The 24,694-nt window shown below is 40.8% G+C and overlaps 1 protein-coding gene across 2 annotated transcripts; it reads left to right on the top strand.

The window, feature by feature from the left end:
* The first annotated feature begins 1,836 nt into the window (after positions 1 to 1,836).
* Positions 1,837 to 17,447, top strand: LOC134444615 (uncharacterized). Of its 2 annotated transcripts, none has more exons than XM_063193870.1 (5): positions 1,837 to 1,912; positions 7,710 to 7,790; positions 8,000 to 8,083; positions 12,935 to 13,007; positions 16,853 to 17,447. In XM_063193870.1, exons 1-5 carry the CDS (start codon positions 1,857 to 1,859, stop codon positions 17,123 to 17,125), a joined length of 567 nt encoding a protein of 188 aa, XP_063049940.1. In that variant the 5' UTR covers positions 1,837 to 1,856; the 3' UTR covers positions 17,126 to 17,447. The 2 variants fall into 2 exon arrangements, with proteins under 2 accessions (XP_063049940.1, XP_063049941.1); XM_063193871.1 differs by having other exon boundaries at positions 8,000 to 8,080.
* Positions 17,448 to 24,694: the final 7,247 nt, after the last annotated feature.

Here is a 24,694-nt window from a genome sequence, read left to right on the forward strand (position 1 = left end):
GTAAGAATTACCATTATTCACCATTTCTGTTATTCTGGAAACAAATACGCTGATGAAGACAATGTTCAATGAGTTGAATTTGGATTTTTCTATTGTTACGATGAGTTTAAACAAAAAAGGGCAAAAATGACAAGGAAAAAATTATTAGCCCCCTGATCATTAATAGTCAATATGGCGCCATTTATGAACCAAGTTAAGTTGCTACCTAGGTTGGCCCGTGCCCCACAAGGGATTTTGGCCCATTTCTTCACTGCAAAGTGTTCTAGCTGGTCCAAATTGCATGGATGCTGAGCATAGACATTAACCACAGACTCTCAGTGGGATTGAGGACTGGACTATGAGCGGGTGATTCCAATATCATGGTTTTAGTGTCCTTCAAGAACCTCTGAATTAATCTAAATGTATGCTTTGGGTTACAATGTTGTTGGAAGACCCAGCAATCCAGATTCAGACCCAGACTCCCTGTGTCTGAGGCTGAATAACAGACTAAACTTGATGCCCTTCCACTATGTGTAACTGTGGAAACTGCTTAGCCTCATTAGACCAAAGAAGCATTGGACACCTGCCTAGATGATTGTTATTGACCTGGCCTCACCTGGAGGTCCCCCCCCTCCCCCCCCCCCAAGAAAGACAGTTGTTAGGGCTTGTCATCATATTGGGCTTTGGGGCCATCATCACAGAAGAACCCCTTTACTAAAGGCAGTGCATATCAGAGTGTTATTGAGCTTTGCCTGTGAACATTTGAAAGTCAAAAAATAGTTTTGAACGTCTCTGCTTTCATCTGATGATATTCAATTGCACCTGCTTTGATGCATGAATTCTGCTTCTGTCAGGTGAAGAAAGGGATAGGCCTTGAATCGTAATGAGATGTTTTTTCACAATTAAACATGGTGGTGGATGCATCATTCTGTGGCAGCCTCAGCCACAGGAAACCTTGTTTGGGTGTACGGCACCATAAAAACTGAAAATTATGATAGAATGTGGAAAGTGACCTTGCAAAAATATGCTCATAGAGGGAGTTAAGATCTTCACTGGATCTTTCAATAAGATAATAACCCAAAACTTGCATCCAAAATAGTTCAAATGTTCTTCAAGGATACTAAAACCATGGCCATGAGTGGTTCAGACCTCAATCCTTTAAAGATAGTATTTGAAGAGTGCTGAAAATGAATGTCCATCCTCAACATCCATGCAATTTGAAACAGCTTTACTATTTGCAATGAAAAAAATGGGCCAAAATCCCTGGTAGGACATGTGCCAACATAGTTAAAAACTAATCAAAGTGCCTGGTGTCAATTTTTGTTCATAAATGGCACTGTATTGACTATTAATGATAAGGGGGCTAATAATTTTGTCCTTGCCATTATTATACTTTTTTGTTTGAACTCATTGTGAAAATGGAAAAGTCCAAATTTAACTTATTGGATACTATCTCCATGGTGTATTCGTTTCCAGAATAACATACATTTATACATAATGATCATTCTCAATGATCAATGAAGAGATATGTCTAATTTCAGGACTGGGGCTAATAATATCGTCCTCAACTGTATGTCAGTTAGTATATCCCCAAAACGCGGAGCTACAACACTTTCAAGATGGCTGAATCAAAGATGGCTGAATTGTTTGGTCCATAACTTCTGACTGGGTGGATGAATTTTCCCAACATTTCTTTTAGTTTTGTTTTCTCAATAGTATTTTTTTTTTTAATTTAGGGATAGTGATATCAAAATAATACTGCTCATCTCTGCCCCAAAAGGCAAGCCCGCTTCCAGCATTTTCTGTGAGAATGCAATCTAGTTCTCTCTTTCTCTTTCTATCTGTCCAGAGACACTGGTGTGTCCAGAGCTCCATCCATGAGGAGTGATCGGTCTAAAGATGACCCCCCTCGCATGGCAGCAGAAGAGGAACGGTAAGCAGTAGAAGCAAGCGCACGCAAAATCACAAACAAATAGTCCCTCGGTAGCCTCTAATCAAAAGCTTATATACTGTGGCGGCTAAAATCCAATGGTGCTGCCGAGAGGTTGGGTTGGGAGTTTTAAAAGCTGACGCACAAACACTTCTCTTCCTTCGTTGTCCTTTATTCAAGTTTATCCAGTTCAGTACAAAGGTTAAAAACGCATACTAAAACCGCCACCATGCAGTGTGCTACTGGTGCGAGTTAAAGTGACAAAGTGCGTTAAAAGAGCAAATGGTTCTATCGAACATACGGTCAACAAAAATTGTACTCTCCCATGCCTACCCCTCTCCCTACCAGTGAGCAGGTGCACAGGTGCCTAAATACTAAGACCAATTGCTACAATTCACTCACGTGACACCCCGCGGTGATCGCCAAATTAAAAGTCATTACAAACAACACATGACAAGGCATATGGCCGCTACATCCCCAGCCCCTAATTATTACCCCATATCACTACGTAAAAATTATTACCAATATCTCACTAAGTTACTACGCAATTACCACACACACACACACACACACACACACACACACACACACACACACACACACACACACACACACACACACACACACACACACACACACACACACACACACACACACACACACACACACACACACACACACACACACACACACACACAGTCCATGTAAATCATGTGTGCTGTATGCAATCCTCCTGGAACCTACCAAGTCAAGTTGGAGCCAGAGGTTCCAGCACATAGCCCGTCAGCGTGGTCTTTACCACCACGCTCTGTCCGTGAGTATGGTCAGTCTATGTCAAGTCAAACTAAATCTTCAGGTTTCTGCTTCATGTAACAGCGTATGGCATCTCTGTGCCACGAGCAGCATTCACTGTAGCGTCAATCTTCAATTCCGGATCATTGGGTGACAGAATGCTTGTATGATCAGGATTCGCAGGCCAATTCTGCTCAGGTTGCAACAGGTACTCGGGTCCTGAAAGCCAGATCTTATTCTTGATGAATGCATCTGCACGTGATCCTCTAGAGGCCAGATCTGCTGGATTGATGGTGGTGTTGACATACCGCCATTGACATACTTGTGATGCTTTCAGGATTTCAGAGACTCTGTTAGCCACAAAGGTACGGAATCTTGAAGTTTCATTCTTAATGTATTTGCACACTGATGTGCCAAGTGGCATTGGCAGCTCTTTTTTCAGGAATGTGTCCATTCAGCTCGCCATTATAGCTGCTGTAAGCTCCATTCGTGGTATGGTAATCGACTTCAAGGGGGCTGCCCTGGACTTTCCCATGACGAAGGCGCTATGCAGCTGTGATTGAGCATTCTGTGAGAGCAGGTAAGTCACAACACCAAAGCCCTCTTCACTTGCGTCTGTGAAATGATGGAACTGTACAGTGGTCACTTCACCCAAGTCTGATGGTTTCAAGCATCGTGCGACCAGGCATTGCTCAAACTGGCCAAGCTCTTCTAGCGAGTCTCCATTCCTGTGCAGCGGGCCCTGGTATTGGATGGTCCCAGCGAAGTCCTTTCTTACACAGCTGTTGCAGGAGGATTCTGGCAGTGAGGACAACAGAACTCAGGATGCCCAAGGGGTCGTAGATGGAACCGTCGGTGGAGAGGATGCCCCTTCTTGTCAGGGTTCTTTCTTGCACCACCAGCTTAAACTTGAGGCAGTCAGACTGAATGTACCTCTGTACCCCTAACACTCTCCCCACAGGAAGTACATCATTGTCCAGGTCCAAATCCTTCATGTCCTTGGCCCTTTGATCCTCTGGTATGGCGTCCATCACAGCATGCCGGTTGCACTTGAAGCCACCTTTGGCACACAGAGAAACCACCTCTTTCTGCAGTTGCACTGCTTATTTCTCACTGGCTGCTCCTGCCAGGCAGCCATCGAAACAAAAACAGTTAAAAACTTTATCAATTGTATTTTGTTGGAAATTTTGTGCATCGTCTTCAGCACATTTCCTCAAGGCATGCTGCTCTGCAACCTTCCCATTTGGCATTCTCACTTGACTGTTTTTCAATGGAAGATCTTCTCTTGACATTCCAGGTTGTTCGTCATAGTTGCATTCTAGGAAATCAGTCTGGAACTGCTGCTGCCAAAGCTCATCCAGATTCACCACAGATATTCTGTTGACTGTTGCAGCAAACTCATCACAGTCGCCACCTAGTGGTCCTGTAACAGTCCACCCAAGAAGCGATTTGATGGCAAACGGTCCATCATCAACAATGGGGATCACTTCTAGGGGTTCCACGGCCTTTGGCACGTTGGTACCGATCAACAATTCTACCTCAGAATCAAGTTCTGGCAACTGAACGTCTTGTAGATGAGGCCATTTTTCAATGTCACTTTGATGTGGGATGTGGCTTCGACTGACTGGCATTATTTGTTGTGTGTAAGCATGTGGAAGTTGACAGAACTGGTCACTGTCTAAAGCTGAAACCTCCAGTCCAGTGACTACGTAGCTGTCCACGACCTTCTCTTGGCCCATGGTGCGCAACAGAATACGTCTCCTTTTTCCTAACAGGCCGAGCTTGTTCATCAGATTCTCTGTGCAGAATACAGCAGTGCTACCTTGATCCAGAAAGGCATAAGTGGTGAGAATCTTGTTTGTTTTAGTTGATGTTATCTGCACAGGTACGATTGGAAGCTTGCACTCACAGCTGCCAGCCCCAGTCAAGCCACTTGACACCACAGTTCTGTTCACTGCTGATGCTCCTTCATCTTCAGATTCTTCAGAAGAATTAAGTCTTTGCTTGAACTGTATGTGAAGCATTGTTGGGTGTTTTGAACACATGACTTGCAGGACAAACGCCTTTTTTGCAGTCCCTGCTGATGTGTCCGATGCACAGACAGCCAAAGCAAACTCCGTTCTCCTTTAGAAATGCAATCTTTTCTCTGTGGGCCTTTTTCTTCAGCTGGGGGCACACGTCCAATGAATGTCCAGCGCCACAGAACAGACAGGTCTTGGATGGGCCATTGGCTAAAGTGCGTGCCGATGCTACTGTGCTCCTTCCCACAGTATTCACGCTTGTAGCAAAGCTACTCTTTTTGGGTTGAGCGGTAAAACTTATTCTGCTCACACTTTTAGTTGGTGTATCATCTTGAATATTCCCGAGCACAGGGTCTGTTAAAATCTTTGTTTGCTTTTCTATAAAATTCACAAGGTCACTAAAACCAGCTCTGTAGTGACGCCGCTCTTGCAGATCACAGGCCACTGTTCGCCAAGGGTCTCTCAACTTGTATGGCAACTTCTTGACAATTGTAAGCATATTTGCTGGCAAATCCAATTTGTACATGTATTGCACGTCGCTCATCATATTACAGCACCCTCTCAGAAACAAACTGTAATCTTGCAGGGTCTCCACATCTTCAGATTTAATGAGAGGCCATGCCAAAGTCTTATCCATGTACGCTGTGGAGATTCTTTGCTCGTCACCAAAGTGTTCTTGCAGTAGGGCCTTTGCTTGGGCATATCCCATGTCAGTGTTCGCATGCATGCAGCTCCTCACCAGATCTCGAGGACGCCCTCTAGTGAATTGTTCGAGGAAATACAAAGAGTCGCTGTTGCTGCTGGACTTGCTCTCCACACCATTCTCAAAGGCTCTCATGAATGAGTGGTACTCCAATGAATCTCCATCAAAAACTTGAATGTCTGTCTTGGGCAGAAATGACAGTTGCTGTTGTTGTATGAGTAATGTTGTAATTTCATTTTGTTTTTTCATGATTTCCATAGCAGAGCTGTTGTCACTGTTGGTTGAACGATTTCCAGTGCTTGGTGCATTTTGTGACTGGCCTAGAGTAACTGGGTTAGAACTGGCTCCATGTTTGGGTTGCTGTGTGATAGGAAACTGCACTCGAGCGTCACGGTGGGCTCCTCTGACTTTAGGCTTTACAGCTGGGTCGCCACTGATGTTAGGCATTTGCAAAGGCTTTTTTATTGGTGCGGATGGTCTGGGAAGGAAAGAAGCTGCATTGGCATTGAGTGTATTCACTTTAGGCTTGCTGACATGTGATTCCTTGGCCTTTGAGCGTTTAGAGGAATGCCTACTGGTCACACTGGCAGACTTAAGCACGTTCAATTTAGCCATGTGAGCTGCAATCTCCTCATCCATGAGCAATTTCTCCTTCCGTCTCCTGATCCGCTCCTCTTCCTCTTCCAAGTCATGTTTCTCCTGCATCCTCTCTTGTCTTGCCTGTAGCGCTGCCAATTTGGCCTGGGCCTTGACATGGGCTTGAGAGGTACTGGATAATGACGAAGATGGCCTAGTTGACACGTTTGATATGCTCTCAGAGGGTTGCAGTTCATCCTGAAGCTCAGACATTTCAGTTTCTTTTTCTGGTTCATTTTGCATTTGAGTTTGACAAGTACTATTTCTTTCATCACTTTGTTCACTCACAGGAGTAATTTCAACTGTGTTCACATTTGTTTTACATTCATTCAACCATTTTGTGACGTCATCTTCGAAAGCACTGGTGCAGCTTTTAATGCTTGTAAACCATTCATTTTGATTTTCTTTCACTTCTGGTGGCAACAAAGGGGTTAATGAATCGTGCAACGAAACAGCATTGTTGTACAATAGGTTTAATGTTTCCAACTTTGTCTTCACAAGTGTGGCATTTTCATTTATTTTCAAAAGCCCTTTCATGGAGGGAATTAAATCTTTGATTTTGTTAACGTTTGTTTTTCGATCCTTTTGCAGTGTTTCTATTTTTAGTAACAATGCCTTTTCAGTTGGTTTTGCGTCACGTATAGGACGACAGTCAACATCTTGGTTATCAAGTTCACCTTTTTCACTCATCTTGCACTGTTCAATTCAGCGTTTGCCGTGTAGCAAGCCTCAACAAGCTTCAAACTTCACAATTTCACAAGAAGCCTTCACGTTTCAAGCACGTAGCTCATTGACGTTTCCAAACATGACATACAACTTCAGCAGCGCATCCAACATCACGCAGCAAACATAAGCGGCCGTCTTCCCCGATGGAAGCCGAATCCTCGACTGCGTTTTCCAATACACAGCGTAAAGTGGATTAAATAGGCCTACCGGTTGAGTTGCTTGGCTGTCTGTGGTTGAAGATGTGGTCCATGACTCCACAGCTGTTTCCAATCAACTGTGACAATCGTCTTCCATGTGCGTAATCCAGGTAACGTGAGCAAGGCAAACTTGTCAGGCTTCTATAAAAACTACACTTTTTTGTTGACAAAATGTGGCGGCTAAAATCCAGTGGTGCCGCTGAGAGGTTGGGTTGGGAGTTTTAAAAGCTGACGCGCAAACACTTCTCTTCCTTCGTTGTCCTTTATTCAAGTTTATCCAGTTCAGTACAAAGGTTAAAAACGCATTCTAAAACCGCCACCATGCAGTGTGCTACTGGTGCGAGTTAAAGTGCCAAAGTGCGTTAAAAGAGCAAATGGTTCTATCGATCATGCGATCAACAAAAATTGTGCTCTCCCATGCCTACCCCTCTCCCTACCAGTGAGCAGGTGCACAGGTGCCTAAATACTAAGACCAATTGCTACAATTCACTCACGTGACACCCCGCGGTGATCGCCAAATTAAAAGTCATTACAAACAACACATGACAAGGCATATGGCCGCTACATATACAGTAGTGCCTAAAACATTGCCTACCAGATTGTACGGTATACAGTATGTAATATTTTATCAATAAAATATTAGATCATTTATTGATAATGTAATATGGAGTTATTATTTATTATTTATTTGTTCTCGGTCTTTCTCTGTTTGTCTGACTGTCCAGAGACACTGGTGTGTCCAGAGCTCCATCCATGAGGAGTGATCGGTCTAAAGATGAGCCCCCTCGCATGGCAGAAGAGCGAAGGTGGGTAGTAGAAACATCAACACACACCCTGGTGTAGTGCACACATTCACAAACAAATAGTCCCATTTAAGTAGCCTATAACCAAAAGCTTATATAACAAAAACATATTAGGTTTTATATTCATTTTATGAACATTAAATCATTTATTCATAATATAATATGATGATTTTTTTTTAATTATCTGTTTCTCTGTTTGCCTATCTGTCCAGAGACACTGGTGTGTCCAGAGCTCCATCCATGAGGAGTGATTGGTCAAAAGATGCGCCCCCTCGCATGGCAGCAGAGAGAAGGTGGTTAGTAGAAACATCAACACTCAACTTAGTTTAGGACACACACAATTGCAATCAAATAGTTCCCTATAACTAGACTGTGATCAAAAGGTTACAGGCCTATAGCTAAACATATTAGATATTATATTTATTAGTGGTGGTCTGTTATCGGCATTGACACGCTGCAATAATGTGACTGTAACTTTTAAGAAATTCTCTGCATTTATACATGTATTATTGAAAATATAAAATGTGATAAAAGTATAACCTGTAGTTAGGATTTTTGCTGTACTATGACCTTGTATGTATATATTTTAAATGCTAAAAATAATAATAATAATAATAAAAATATATATATACATGCAAGGTCATAGTTCAGCTAACAGGAAGAATAAACATAAAAGGTCATAGTTCTGCTAAGTGGTAACTTGTCTGGGACAACCTTGGGAGAGATGTCTCCTCATGGTAGAGATGTCACATAATTCACAGCAAGAGCTCACACAGAACAGAGTTTAACCAAAAGTTTAACCAGAAACACAGAAAGCAAAAATCCTAACTACAGGTTATACTTTTATCACATTTTATATTTTCAATAATACATGTATAAATGCAGAGAATTTCTTAACAGTAACTCTTATTGGGCGATAAAGAAAATACCGCACACAGCTGTGTGTCAAAGATGTAATAAGGTCGAAGGGACGTTCATACACATGTTTTGGGATTGTAGCCTGTTAAAAAACTTTTGGGGCTCAATACATTCATTTATTGAAGTAGTCTTGGGTAGACAGTTCGAACCTACCAGGAGTCTATATCTACTTAATGATACAAAGGCCTTAGTCCTAGATCAGTCAAAAAGAAGAATATTCATTTTGATTACTTATTTTGCAAAGAAATGTATACTTTTATTTTGGAAGAATGCATTACCCCCATCTTTTAAGACTTTTGTGGACCAAATATCTTCTTTTTTTGCCTTTAGAGAAAATGACATTAGAGAAATATAACAAAGGCTATCTGTTTGATGAGTTCTGGTACCCTATAATTTCTGGTTTGATAAATATGAGCAGGTAGACTCTAAGCCTTGGTATTCCACATTATAAAGAAAAAAATAATAATACTAATAACAATACTACAAATAATAATGATAAATCTTATGTTGGTTATTAAATATATGCACATTTCGAGATTGAAAGCAATGCCCTCCATACACATTTCTTTTACCTTTTTTGTTTTCTTTATAACGTAGCCCTATCTTTTATCTTCTCAATGTGTGTGTGTGTGTGTGTGTGTGTGTGTGTGTGTGTGTGTGTGTGTGTGTGTGTGTGTGTGTGTGTGTGTGTGTGTGTGTGTGTGTGTGTGTGTGTGTGTGTGTGTGTGTGTGTGTGTGTGTGTGTGTGTGTGTGTGTGTGTATGTGTATTGGTGTATATATAGACATATGAATGTATTTTCTGTTCTATGTAATCTCTTCTTTTATTTTTATTTATTTATTTTTACATTTTTGGTTATAGTATTTCTAATTTGTTATATGTATTGGATCATCCCTGGGTGTGTGTGTGGGGGGGTGGGGGGTGATGGGGGGGACATGGGGAAATAATCAAAAAGGACTTGTAAAGTATATGAAAGACAAAAAAAATGTATTTGCATTGAATGTCCTTTGAAATAAAAAGATTTAACAAAAAAAAAAAAGAAAGAAAATACCGCACATTAATCTATTCTCAAAGTTGGGTCGAGAGTTTGGATATAATGTCACCATAGTGTTGGTTTGACAGAAGATTTCAGACTGTCCTCCAGTTGCTTCTCCTCTCCGTCTGTCACCTTATTAGACCTACCATATGAACGATGCATGCTGTAGCCTAGGCCTAAACATTCATCTCTCTGCCGTGGTAGGTGTTGTTTTGAGTGCTTTTTCATAAGTGGTAGACAAGAGAGATGTTATTGTTTGAGGTGAAGCAGTATTGTGTGTGAGTATGAGCCCGACATACATTTCCTCACGCACTGCATGGAACACAAACAGTCCTGTTCCCGAAATCTTGCCTGTGCCATAGTTGCAAAACATTCTGTGTGATATGCATTTTGAAGACTGGCAAACTCAAACTGTCAATGTCTACTGTCGTTAAATGTTTGTGTTGCAATCACGCATTTGCGACGCAGTGTCATGCTAATGCAGACGGTAAACGTGTAATTACACGGTTGTCGAGGTTGATACAAACGTGACAAACTGAATTCATTTAGATCTGAAGCTCCTATGCACAGCCAGTTTCCAGGTGCTAGTGAAGAGCATTTGTTATATTAAATCTCATATGGCCAGAGAGTCTGCCAATGAAAAGGGGCTTAATGATGGCACTCAGAATTTGAAGGCCTATTTGAAATGTTATTGTGATCTGTCACGGTATCCTGGTGAGGTTATGTGTATGAGGTGTTTGCACAAGAAGTGCGTTACCGCCATATACAGCACTAAGGGGACTCCATTTATTCTCAACCTCAGGACTCCAAAGTTCTCCAACCGAAGTTCTCCTAAAGGGGCGTTCACCCGACATAAAGTGGATACTGGAAAAGAACTAGAATGACGTATCTCTACTCTGTCTATAATATCTCTGGCTCTGCTGTGGGCACTTCTCTGCCTTCGTCTTAAAGGAGCCACCACCCTTTTGTTTTTTGTTTTTTTGTTTTGGTCTTTTTGACTTTATTTATGATAGGACAGTGGTTACAGTAAGCGTGTGGGGAGAAAGAGACGGAGAAGGGCCAGCAAAGGACCCGGGCAGGGAATCAAACCTGGGTCAGCCGCATGGTAGATGAGTGCCCTACCGTTTCTCCACGGAAGGGCCTCAGCAATGACAGATTCTCTCTCCCTGTCTGTCTCTCTGTCTCTCTCTCCGCCCATTAGAAATGCTTAATCGTTGAGGCCATTTCGTTTAAATAGCCTACATGTTTGATAGATTTATCTGTAGGCCCTATTTTCCTGTACATTTTTAAATTTCAGCTTCTTATGCCTGTTAATGATTCCTAGCATATTCGATACACTTAACAAATCTTGCAGTTAACTTTGTTTTTCATCACCAGGTATCAACATGACAACTTTTTTCAAGCGGAGATGCATTTTGGAATAAAGCATGAGCTCTGGTCTAATGTGCCATCTGTCTTAAGAAACTCAGATTTACTTTTAAGCTGGGCTTACACTGTGCGACTTTTTACCCGATTTTGCCACAATTTGGCACTCACACCATTTTTCGGGAGTCGGGTCGATATCTTGCTCAATCGCAGGTCAATCGTGAATCTCACATCGTGCAGTGTACATGGAGTAACGACAAGCGATTTTGCCTCACGATCGTGTAATCGCAGGGTCTCAAGGAAATCAAAACTGTTTTAAATCCCTCTTGACTACATCGCACAGTTAAAGCAGTGCTACGACCCGATTTAACACTACACATGCACAAGTTAATAGGGCCGTGCGATCCGTTCTTGAGTGCGTCCTTGTCTCTACCTCAGGTACGCATGTTCCCTCCTCTGCAGTCCGGGAAATACTTGAGTCGTGTCACACAGTCGGAATATTCTGCTCGCAGCCGACTGTCGGCTCGTATAGTGTCAGGACGTGAGTCGTGAGATATGAACTTTTACATTGCGAAATTTCCTTGTGCAGTGTGAACAGGAGCTTAATACCCACGACTGAAAAAATCGCACAGTGTATGCCCGGCTTTAGTCATTATTCTGCTGCATCTGAATGAATGTGAATTATACAGATTATTCTAGATTACTTTCATAATTACCGTGAGATTAATCTAGATGTAAAAAAATAATTCTATGCCCACATCTAATATTTATATTTATATATCGTGCATTTGAAATTGCAGCTCCACGCCTCTGGAACAGTTTACCTCCCGATATTAGATCTGCTCCCACGACGTCTGCTTTTAAATCTAGACTTAAAACCTATTTATATACATTGGCTTTTGATTCTTAGATTTTAGTTTCCCTAATTTTTGTTGTTTTTATTGCACCAAATGTATACTTTTAGCCCTGAACCCTATAGTTTTAACTTCCCCTTCCCCTTGATTTTTATCACTTTATGTACTCAAAGTTTTCTAAGCTCCTTTTATGTGTCTTATATTGTCAATGCTGCCAGTTCTGCAACTGTACACTGTATGCAGATGTTTTATTTCCTTTATATTGAAATGCTATGTGCTACTAATATGCTTTACTTTCTTTATTTATCTTGCTATTTGTATTCTAACCAGCCTCTGTGCAGCACTTTGGTCAGTTTTGTACTGTTTTAAATGTGCTTTAGAAATAAAACTTACTTACTTACTTACTTACTATATTTATTCATATTGATTGATTGATTGATTGATTGATTGATTGATTGATTGATTGATTGATTGATTGATTGATTGATTGATTGATTGATTGATTGATTGATTGATTGATTGATTGATTGATTGATTGATTGATTGATTCATTCATTCATTCATTCATTCATTCATTCATTCATTCATTCATTCATTCATTCATTCATTCATTCATTCATTCATTCATTCATCTGCTCTATCTATGAGGAGTGATTGGTCTAATGATGAACCCCCTAACATGGCACGGTGGGTAGTAGAAACATCAACATAGTCCCACCCATATTCATAGTAGAATATAGAGTATCATGTATTAATCCCAGGGGGAATACACACAAGACATTACACACATCATTACACATATATTAACATAGCTCACTCTTACATACATTCAGCTCAAGGCATATTTAACGTTCTCTCTCTCTCTCTCTCTCTCTCTCTCTCTCTCTCTCTCTCTCTCTCTCTCTCTCTCTCTCTCTCTCTCTCTCTCTCTCTCTCTCTCTCTCTCTCTCTCTCTCTCTCTCTCTTTATTATCAGGGAACAAGAGATGCGATGTGAACAGGACACCAGCAATCAAGACAAGCAAGGGGGTCTTCATCATATTTTTGAGGTAAGGGATTTTGGAGCTGCTATCTGCCTTCAGTCTACCACTCCAACATTACAGCAGTAGGAATGGGGCGATATGGCTTAAATAGTGTGGTATGTTTTGAACCATAGACAGCAGATGGTTCATGGTATGCTGTCCGAGCAGGGAAGCTTGGAGAATGGCAAGCTTGGAGAATGTGAATTCACATTCATATCATCACTCTTATCTTTTCTTTTTAGAGATATCTGTCTGTCGGTAATGAAACACAAATGTACCTAAATTGCCCTTTTCAAATCATGGATGTTTGTGATCTACTACTTTTGATACGTTTTTTGACATTGAAAGTAATGAAGGCAACAAAATGTATTTGCAAAGAAGGATTGGTGGTGGTGAAACTGCAAACTGCATTTAAAATCAAAATTAAAATCCCATACTGGACAAGTATAACACGATCAGCCTTGAAAATATACGATTTTCTGATCTGCGGCTAATGCATGACATTCACAATCAAGTCAAGTCAAGTCAAGTCAAGTAGGTTTTATTGTCAATTTCTTTACATGCACTGGTCATACAAATAATTTGAAATTACATTTCTTGCTTTCCCATACAGACATAGACTAATCTAGGTAAGGACATAGACAGTATAGACATAGACAGTACTTATACATGGACTTAAGACAGCATGGACATAGACAATGCAGCACCTCCACCTCTAAAAACATTTGCTCAACCCTGCTCTGAACAGAAGCAGAACCACAAGATCCACCAGTAGGGGAGATTGTAGCAAATGCAGTGCATCAGTTTGGAGGCTCAATCAGCCTTCTCATTCAGGGCAACCAAAACTGTCCACCCAGTGACCTAAAAAGTATTACTGATTAGCAGGCCTTCTCAAGGAGTGTGACAAAAATGTCAGCCCTAATCATATGGTATTGTAACATCTCACAATCCATAACTATATGCCATGTTTAATTGTGGGTGTGTGGGTGCGTGGTGGTTGGGGGTGGGGGGGCATGAATGTACTGTACAGTATGCACCTATGGATGTTCTTATCTGTATATGAACTGTATTTTAATTGTGCTCTACTTGCCCAGGGACTGCAGATTATTAGCTATAATCTGGCACAAGCCATCTTTTTACATTTGCAAACAATGACTCTTGGTCCCTGACTAAACCAAAAAAAGAAAACTGTCCCGAGTTGGCTAGTGTTTAAATCTGTGAATAATAGGTGAGCAGAGACTCTCCAGGCCACTTTTATGGTCTGAATTCAATCGTAAATTCTGGCTGATGTGGTCAAACAAGCTTTGTGGGAAAAAGGCTCTCGTAAGAAAAACAGACTTTACATGCTTCAGGAGACATATTGCATTTGTATTGACTCTGTTAGTACTCTGGGCTGAAAAACATTCACATCGCGATGGGAGTTAAACAACATTCACATAGTGTAGATCTTGAGACTTGTATGCCACGGACACCATGGAAACGGCAGAGTGCGGCTTTAGTTTACTGTGAGAAGGCTCCCCCTTCTCACCGATAAGCCATTATTTTAAAGACTCATTGCCTGTGTTTGATGAACTGATTACCACGGAAAATGGACAGGCATGAGAAGCGCTTTACACACACACACACACACACACACACACACACACACACACACACACACACACACACACACACACACACACACACACACACACACACACACACACACACACACCAATCCCCAACCTGGCAACAACGGTTTGCTGCAAGTGCGAGCTCAAGGCCAAGGGCTCGTAAGCTGAACATTCGTTTGGTCTCTATGTGGAACGCGCGCCGCTATAGTGGCATTCCAGCGAATGACTTTGGGAAGAGGGGGATTTTGAGTGCGGACTGAATGTTTGATTTTGCGGGGTGTTTATGTTTGTAAAATGTGTGAATTGTTTTGTGATCTGTGCTTGGGCAACTGATTGTCATTTTGGTTCATTTTTAGTTTAACTATGTGCAGCTGAAGATGATGTGAGATCCTCTGGACCAATTAGTGATTGGATAATTGGTAATGATTTGCACGGTGTTGGGTTGATATTAAGCCCATACGACTTTGTTGCTGTCGACCAACGTTGACAGAAGCACGTGAGCGAGAACTTGTTGTCACGATGTGGGTGTTATTAAATACAGTGTTATTAAAGATGGCCTCTCAACGTCATTTAATTAATATTGCCGTGTTCCCAATTGTTATTGAATGTGTTACGCGTTGGTCCTGTTTTAAAAAACGTTCTGGTTGCTTTGTTTCAAGACGTTTTTGCAAGCTGGCAAGGTGGCTTGTGGAGAAACGAGAGAGTGTTCCGTCTCTCTCGTGGAAATGCGTCTCTGATTGGCTCACTCCTCCTGCTCTCGAAGAAACGCGTCTCTGATTGGCTCAGTCCTCCAGTTCTTGGAGAGAATATAATGGGAAACAGAGTCGCCACTTCCCCGGGTGGTACTGCACTATAGGGGCGCCAACGGAGGCGTGCAGGCTCCATTCAGGGCTGTGCTCTTTCGACAGCGACCCCTAGGCGAGCTGCAGGCACGGAGCAACCGGAGTGAGCAGGCTTTATGTATGAGGCTTTGTGCTGTGTGTGTACCTGAGAGTAGCAACCAGCTGATAGCTAAGCTAAGCTATGTTTCGGACCACCAGACGTTGCTTGTTTTGAAAACAAGCAGAAAAAAATTACTCGACATGTTTTTAGATAAATGGGTCGATATAAACCTTTGTGGGCAACGCCTTCTTTCGACGTGACGAAACACAGAAAGGCTTTCGTGATTCGCTCGTTTCTCTGCATTATTTATGTAAATTGAGAAACACCGGGAAACACAGCCAGGAGAGTTGACGCACCGCTATGAGAGCCTTGCAAGTGAGTTTAACTTGGGGTGACCGTCCGATCTTCGAAAGGAGTGAGTAAAACTGAGTTTTATCGGAAGTTGGCCTTTAAATACATTTAAAGTCGGCCACAAATATGAACGAGACGATGAGCTCGCACCAGTTTGCTCTACTAACACACCACGTGTGAGGAGTGGGGGGACAGGCAGTGAGGAGGAGCTGAAGTGGGGACCTGCGCAAACTTGTGTAGAGGTGTGAGACAAGACCCATATACACATGTGAGTGAGTTGTTGACCAACCAGTTCATGGGCGCGTGACCTCGGAGGCAGTCCGCCGACGAGCGTTGAAGGGGATAAGCAACTGCAGAGGTTGCAAGATCTGACTGCAGCCGCATGCATCCCGCGATAGTTTGACACCATGTGACATGTCACTTCGTCAACGCAACATCGACAAAATTTCGAAGTTTGACAGGAAATCTAACCGTCATGCAGCATTTTCCATCCAGGGTGCATTGCTGTCTAAATGCGCATGCATGCGTTGACACATGTCGATCGCACCTAATAACCCGTGGCTTTCTGTGTCTTGAGAGAGAGCTGGAAGCAGCTGCTGTGAGTTGACTTTGTATTTTGGGAACTACTGTTTACCTGTGAAAGCAGGGTCCTGTAATCTTAAGCCTATCAAGGTGTGCTGCTGTAGTATTTTGATTTCTGTTTTGTCGTTTAAAGTATCTGTAGTTTTGGTTTGTTGCCCTCGCACACTTTTGTTTGGTATGTAGGAATAAAATAAAAGCGCTATATTTTTCTACAAAAGTAATTTCAACTCTGATGCTGTCTTCCACTTTGACATCCTACCGTAACGCTATCCTGTCAAGTGAGATGAAACATCTTTCTCACATGTACTATAAATTAACTGTCTTGCTTTGAAGAGGGTGTGTTGGCAATGAAATGAAATAAAATATACAGTATTTGTCAGTTGCACCTGGGAAATTATCATTATTGTAAATTTACTAAACATGCATATGTGATGCTTGCATTAGGTGCTCGAGGAGAAGATCATCACTTTTGTGAAGAAAGAGCTGCAGAGATATAAGCAGATTCTTAGTCCAGGCTATCGTGAAACCTTTGAGAAGATATCAGAGGATGAGAGTGATGCCAGGGAAGGAGTTCTCCAGATGACACTGCACTTCCTCCGTAAGATGGAGCTCCAGGATCTTGCTGACGAATTGCATGAAAGTAAGAATTCTTTCTTCTTCCCGCATAGGGGTACCGTTAAGGGTGTATTACAATACAACATGTACAGTACTGTGTAATAGTAGTTGTTGCAAGTCAGAGGCGTGCTCAGTCCCTTTAAAGAAAACGTTCTGGTGGGTGCTCTATGGTTCACGGTACGTGTCTGTCCAAAGTTGGTTGAAAAAAAAAACCCTTTCTGCACCAAGGCACTCCAAAAAAGGAAGTTAAAATGTCTTTATTTTAATGACATGTCCAGTGAGGACCTGTTAAAATTGCCGAAGCGTAGCGGCAGTCAGGCCTTCTTCAGGGCATAGTGAGAATGAAAACAGTGAAGTCCTTTGTATGCACCAACAGCACACCTGTTGGTTACTTAGTTGTCCATAATTAATGACACCTCCCCCATCACCAACTTGAGTGTTGTTAAGACCCGCCCCTCAAACAGATCTTAGAAAACAAACATAATACACATAAAAATACAAAAGATGCAGATCCAGTAGATGAAACATTCAAAAGTACAAATTCATTTCGTTAGACATAGCAGCAGTGGTGAAAACATTACATTACATTACATTTAGTCGGGGAGGAACGGTAGCCTACCATGCACCCCCCCCACAACAAAACGCCATATGATTTTTTTTGATCGTCAAGATGTCCTGAATAAGAATTTGAGTGGTAACAGTAATATAACTCACTCCCACTATACTTTTCACATCATATTGTATATGACCCCAGAATGCTCAATGCATTCTAGTAGTACACTGCCAAGTCCTCTAGAGCCATGATTCAGTTGGTTATCATAGCTTATGATATACCATATGAAAGCTTGGAGTCTGCAGTATACATATATTAAACTGTATTTGGTGTAGCTTTTTGCATAGCAACGGTTGCTAGGCAAAGCATCTTCCTTAGCAACCAGCATCAGTGACACAGTTCCTCTGTGATTACATTGCGCTATGATGTCTGGATCTAGACCACTTTTCCAAGGTTCAACATGACTTGTTTGAACCTCCAATATGTCCTTAATAAGAATTTGAGTGGTAACAGTAATATAACTCATTCCTACTATACTCTTGTACATCATATTGTATATGACCCCAGTACGCTCTATACGTTTTAGTTCTATGTAGTAGTAAACTGCCAAGGCCTCTACAGCCATTTTGCAGTTGGTTATCATAGTTTGTTATATACAATATGAAACATTGGAGTATGTAGTTTATGAACATTGTCATATTTTTGGTGTACTTATAACATTTGGGAAAATATACTTGGTTTAGTGGTATGATGTCTGAGAGCTCTGGGTTTTTTCCCCTTGATTCTTTAAATGACCAATTCTTACATAAAGACCTTAAAAGGAAATATATTAACAATTTGGAAAAGTCCAAACCCTAATGTGATGTAAGCACTAACTACTTGAACTATTGACAATGTTGCAATCTGTACGGCCTGTGTCACTGTCACAGTCCATGCAAGTTGGTGCGCAAGACCACAAGACCCCAATAGAAGGAAACCGGTTGAATCATAAATAAAGTTTATTGAACATTTGGGGAAAGGTATAGTCCAAGGCGGAAAGTTCATTTACTGCTACTGTCACTGTCTGTGCTTGACCAATCACTTTCAATTTCACTCTCACTGCTACCACCACAGTGCACTTTACAGTGATACAGCTGGTGATGATGCTCTCAATGGTTCCTCTGTAGAAGGTGGTCATTATGGCTGGTGGGGCACTGGCATGCCTCAGTTTGCGCAGGAAGTAGAGGCGTTACTGGGCTTTCTTGGCCAGTGATGTAGTGTTGGTGGTTCAGGAGAGGTCCTCGCTGATGTGTACTTCAAGGAATTTTGTGCTGCTCACCCTCTCCATAGCAGCACCATCGATGGTCAGTGGCAGGAGTTGGTGGTGACCTTTCTGGAAGTTGACAACAATTTCATTTGTCTTGCTGACATTCAGTAGGAGGCTGTTGTCACTGCACCACTTGGCTAGGAGGTCCACCTCTGTCCTGTAGTGTTACTCATCAATGTTGGTGATGAGACCCGTCAGGGTTGTGTCATCTGCAAACTTCACCAGGTGGTTGGTGCTGTGGGATATTTTGCAGTCGTGTGTGAGCAGGGTGAAGAGTAAAGGGCTTAGCACACACCCTAGTGGAGCTCCTGTGCTCAGCGTGATGGTGTCCGAAGTGTTGTTGCCAACATGCACTGCTTGTGGTCTCTGGCACAGGACGTTTAGCAGCCAGTTGCAGAGGGAGGTGCTGAGGCCCATATTGTCCAGTTCGCATATCAGCTGTTGGGGTATGATGGTATTGAATGCTGAGCTGAAGTCCATCGTTGAAGCAGGATGGAGATGACTTCTTTGGTACCGATATGATGGTGACGGCTTTGAAGCAGGAGGGGACAATGGCTTGTTGTAGTGAGGTGTTGAAGATGTCAGTGGAGACATGCTTTAGTTCCTCAGCACAGTCTTTCAGCATCCGTCCAGGGATGTTGTCTGGGGCTGTTGCTTTGTGTGGGTTGATCCTGAGAGCCCTCTTCATGCTATCAACAGGTAGACACAGGTATTCTGTGGGTGGGTCTTGTTTTGTTCCTCAAAGTGTGTGAAAAAGCTGTTGAGGTCGTTCAGCAGGGATGTGTTGTTTTTGCAGCTCCGAGGTGATGGCTTGTAGTCAGTGATAGCTTGGATGTCCTTCCATAGGCTCCGTGCATCTCTGCTTGTGTGTATTCTTGCTTTGCCTTTCTAATGCCTTGTGACAAGTTGGCCATAGCTGTTTTCAGGCCCGCTTTATCCCCAGCTCTGAAGGCTTTGTCTCTTGCCCTCAGCAGCCTGTGGACGTCCCCTGTCAGCCATGGCTTCTGGTTGGCTCGAGTGATTATTGTTTTTGTGTCTGTGACGTCGTCTATGCATTTGGTGATGTAGGATGTGACTGTATCTTTATACTCCTCAATGTCTATTTGGTTGTTGTTGGTGGCAACTTGTTTAAAAATATCACAGTCAGTTATTTCAAAGCAGTTTTGGAGGGCGGATAAATCCCATTCCTAATTATGATGCGCTAATTGATTCTCAAAACCCTTAAATAATTAAAAAAACTACAATATTTTAATATATCATAATTGGCTAACATTGTGGAAGGGAGTCATTTAAAGAATAAAAAAAAAAATCAGAGCTCTCAGACATCATATCATAAACCAAGTATATCTTCCCAAATGTCATAGATAGGCCTACACTATACATATGTAATATTCATAAACTACACACTCCAAGCTTTCATATGGTACATAACAAGCTATGATAACCAACTGCAAAATGGCTGTAGAGGCCTTGGCAGTTTACTACTACATAGAACTAAAACGTGTAGAGCGTACTGGAGTCATATACAATATGATGTACAAGAGTATAGTAGGAATGAGTTATATTACTGTTACCACTCAAATTCTTATTAAGGACATCTTGGAGGTTTAAACAAGTCATGTTGAACCTTGGAAAAGTGGTCTAGATCCAGACATCATAGCGCAATGTAATCAGAGAGGAACTGTGTCACTGATGCTGGTTGTTAAGGAAGATGCTTTGCCTAGCAACCGTTGCTATGCAAAAGCTACACTAAATACAGTTTTATATATGTATACTGCAGACTCCAAGCTTTCATATGGTATATCATAAGCTATGATAACCAACTGAATCATGGCTCTAGAGGACTTGGCAGTGTACTACTAGAATGCATTGAGCATTCTGGGGTCATATACAATATGATGTGAAAAAGTATAGTGGGAGTGAGTTATATTACTGTTACCACTCAAATTCTTATTCAGGACATCTTGACGATCAAAAAAAATCATATGGCGTTTTGTTGTGGGGGGGGGGTGCATGGTAGGCTACCGTTCCTCCCCGTCTAAAGCAAATGCAAAGTGTACAGGAAATGTACAGAACAACAAGTGCAGTTGCAAAGAGGGTTTAGTTTTTTTTAAAGAGTAAATAAAGAGTAAACCAATTAAACACGCTATTACAAAAAAGGTCCATAATCTATTTCTTCATTTAGACCTGGGTACTCCATTGCCTTAAAGTTCCAGATCCAAAACGTTTCTCTCTGTAGCAACCTTTTCAATCTTTCACCACCCTGTACAGTTTTCTTGATGACTGAAATCCCCTCTCCTTTTGGTAACACTTAAGAATAGCAGGTGCTTATGAATCACTTATTAAGTATTAGTAGCACTTAATAATGAGCTCATAATGAGCAAGACATTTACAAATGTTTGTAAATTGTAAATAAATATGTCAATACTATTATAAATTATTCATAAAGCTGCTTACAAAGCAATTTTAAAGTATTAGTAAGACTTAAGAAATAATGAACTAATTATGAAAAAGACATTTACAAATGTTTGTATATTATGAAGAAATAATATGTAAATAGTATTATAAATAATTTAAAAAGCTCCTTACAAAGCAATTACAACATATTAACGAATTATTAACAAGACATTTATAAATACTTTTTAACACTGGGCAACTTATTTATTTACCCAATTGCTCTAGAAGCAAGTGTTTCACCGATAATTTTAAAAAGGAATTGTCCATATTGTACATACTAGCAGGCTTGTACGAAATTCTGAATTTAAATTCAAAGTAATGCCATAATACGAACACTAGGTGGTGGTGGAAGCAGCACAACAGGTGCCGGGAATAGACACATACTGATAAATATACAGCACCATCTAGTGTTCCCATTTTGTTATTACCTTGAATTTCTTTTAATTTAATCTACACCACCCATTGAGAGTACATAGAACACCACCACCTAGTGTTCATAATATGGCATTAATGTGAATTTAAATTTATTATTGTGAATTTCAATTCATAACAAGTCTGCATATTAGACGTACGATTTTGTTTGTGTATCTGTGTTCTCACTTTAAATAAGCAGTTGCAAAAAGCTTTGTTTTTAGTTTATAGATTTTAGAAGATAATTTAAAAGAAAATTGTGCATTTTACATATTACGTAGATGAAACCCATAGTAGTGGAACCATGCCCCCTGATATCAAAACACCTATAAATACTCTGTCATTCAGGTTCATTTTTGTGGATGATCTATTAAAGCAGTGTTTCCCAACCACTGTGCCGCGGCACACTAGTGTGCCGTGAGAGATCGCCAGGTGTGCCGTGGAAAATTCTTGTTTTCAAAAAAAAAAAAGAAAAGAAAATAATTCATTATTATCAGCAAATAATGCCTATATGTCATTATGTAGGCCTAGTAGTGTCTGCTGTTGGCTGGCGTCCTAATCATGTAATAATTCCTTATCACTAGGTGGCAGCAGGTAGCGAATTGCATTGTAGTAGCTGTCAAAAAAGGCAAATGCCGTGCCGTGAGCTCCAGTCAATACAAAGAGGTACATTTCATTTGGATTTAGGACGGTAGGCTACTTGTACGTTGGATGCAACGACACCGATTCCATTGTGCTTGGTATGTAAACGAAACACCCTTCACAAAACAAGAGTGCAGACTATTTTGTTGGCCTGCGTAAGCAAACAGAGAACCAATCAACATTTATGAGGGAAAAGGTAAACGAGAGAACCTTAAAGCTAGCTACCACGTAGCTGAACTTGTAGCTAAATCAAAAAAGTCACAAAGTGGCAGAGACGCTACCTGCCTGCAAAGCCATTGTAAATGAGATGCTTGGACCTGAAGCGGTATAAGAAATAGGCAAAGTCCCACTCTCAAACAACACAATTTCCAGACATTGATGATATGTCTGCTGACATCAAAAGTGTGGTTTTGGAAAAGATCCGAAATTTGCTTTGCAACTTGACGAGGCTGATATTAGTGGACATGCGCAACTCCTGGCCAATGTGCGTTTTGTGGATGGAGACGCAATCAGAGAAAGCGTTCTATTTTGCAAGGCATTGAACAGAGATTGATATTAAACATGCATATTCATATTGTAACAGTGAAATATTTCCTAAATATCATTGCTACTGTCAGAATAAGCATTATTTTCTGTATTCCTGCAAATAGAATGCTTTTGGACAGAATAACAATTTGTAAATAGTAGGCCTAGGCCTACTTTTAAGTGTATAGCTTCCTTAAGAAGGGACATGTTAAGTGCACTTTTTATTTGAAAAAGAAAATTTAAAATATGATAAAAAAAAAAAAAATACATTTTTGTGTTTATTTGATTGCTATTCAAGAAACTTTTATAAGAATGACTGTATTGTTAGGCGGCTACTATAAATTGTTTTCATTATTTCATCATTTTTGGTTGGTGGTGTGCCGCGAGATTTTTTGAAGGGAAAAAGTGTGCCCTGGCTCAAAAAAGGTTGGGAAACACTGTATTAAAGTACAACAGTTTGCAAAGCTTTTTGAAAGTGCCAATACATAACATATATAAACTATGTACTAAGCTTTTTGTGCCTGCTAACCTGAAGTGAAACCACAAGGTCTTGTACAAAAACTGTTGTCTAGGTAATATGTACAATGGACAATTTTCCATTTAAATGATGTTTTAATGGATACAAACTCTTTACAAAGCTTTTTGCGCCTGCTAAGCTAAAGTGAAACCTTTTTAAATTACCTTTTTAAATGATTTTTTAAGCTCTACAAACTAGGCCTTTTTACAAAGCTTTTTGCACCTGCTTATCTTTTTGCACCTGCTTATCTTAAGTGAAAGTACAAATAAACAAAATCTTACGTCTAATATGTACAATGCAGTGCTTGACACTAAATTTTTCGCTTACCAGACATTTTGGCTAGTGGTTTTCCTGACTCACTAGCCATTGGGCCTTTTCACTAGCCATAATTTTCTTAACCATCATAGCAGCTTTAACCCTATCCAGACCGGGGGGGGGGGGGGGGTAAGGGTATAACTCCTGAATGACTAAAGCTAGGACTACGAAACTTTGTGACTTTTCCTAACATGATGTTGGCTACAGTGTGATACCAAAAGATTAGGTTTATCATTTTTGTTGTTGCCATGGCAACGGTTTTCTGACAGGTACGCCTGACCAAAAATCACTGATCTAAGTCTCATCATCATCACTTTTCATATTTTTTTTACATTTTCATTAGCATCAGACACCCTTGTGAACATTTGAAGTGGACTGAAGCACATAATAACCAAAATTGATGTGCATTACCCAAGTTAGATGGAAAATACATTAAGGTGACATTTTGGGCCCAATAAAATCAGGAAATTAACGTCATTAATGATGTTCAACATATCCAATAATGTTATTGGTGGGGGGTGGGGGGGGGGGGGGGGTTATAACTCCTGAATGTACCTAAAGCTAGGACTACGAAACTTTGTGACATTTTATCCATAACATGATGTATTGGCTAACAGTGTGATACCAAAAGATTAGGTTTATCATTTTTGTTGATTGCCATGGCAACGGTTTTCTGAAGGTACGCCCTGGACCAAAAATCACTGGATCTAATTCTCATCATCATCACTTTTCAATATTGTTTTACATTTCATTAGCATCAGACACCCTTGTGAACATTTGAAGTGGACTGGGAAGCACATAATAACCAAAAATTGATGTGCATATTACCCAAGTTAGATGGAAAATACATTAAGGTGACATTTGTGGGCAATAAAATCAGGAAAATTACGTATAAAGATTCAACTACCAAAAATGCACCAAAGTGGTTATTTATAATCTTTGGTG

The sequence above is a fragment of the Engraulis encrasicolus genome, unplaced genomic scaffold, assembly GCF_034702125.1.
Source record: "Engraulis encrasicolus isolate BLACKSEA-1 unplaced genomic scaffold, IST_EnEncr_1.0 scaffold_630_np1212, whole genome shotgun sequence".
In the NCBI taxonomy this organism is placed as follows: Eukaryota; Metazoa; Chordata; class Actinopteri; order Clupeiformes; family Engraulidae; genus Engraulis; species Engraulis encrasicolus.

Coding starts and splice junctions, on each gene's coding strand:
- LOC134444615 (XM_063193870.1), top strand. CDS start 1,857: ATGAGGAGTGATCGGTCTAAAGATGACCCCCCTCGCATGGCAGCAGAA. Junction 7,791..7,999: donor CGCATGGCAGAAGAGCGAAG/GTGGGTAGTAGA, acceptor CTATCTGTCCAG/AGACACTGGTGTGTCCAGAG. Junction 8,084..12,934: donor ATGGCAGCAGAGAGAAGGTG/GTTAGTAGAAAC, acceptor CTTTATTATCAG/GGAACAAGAGATGCGATGTG.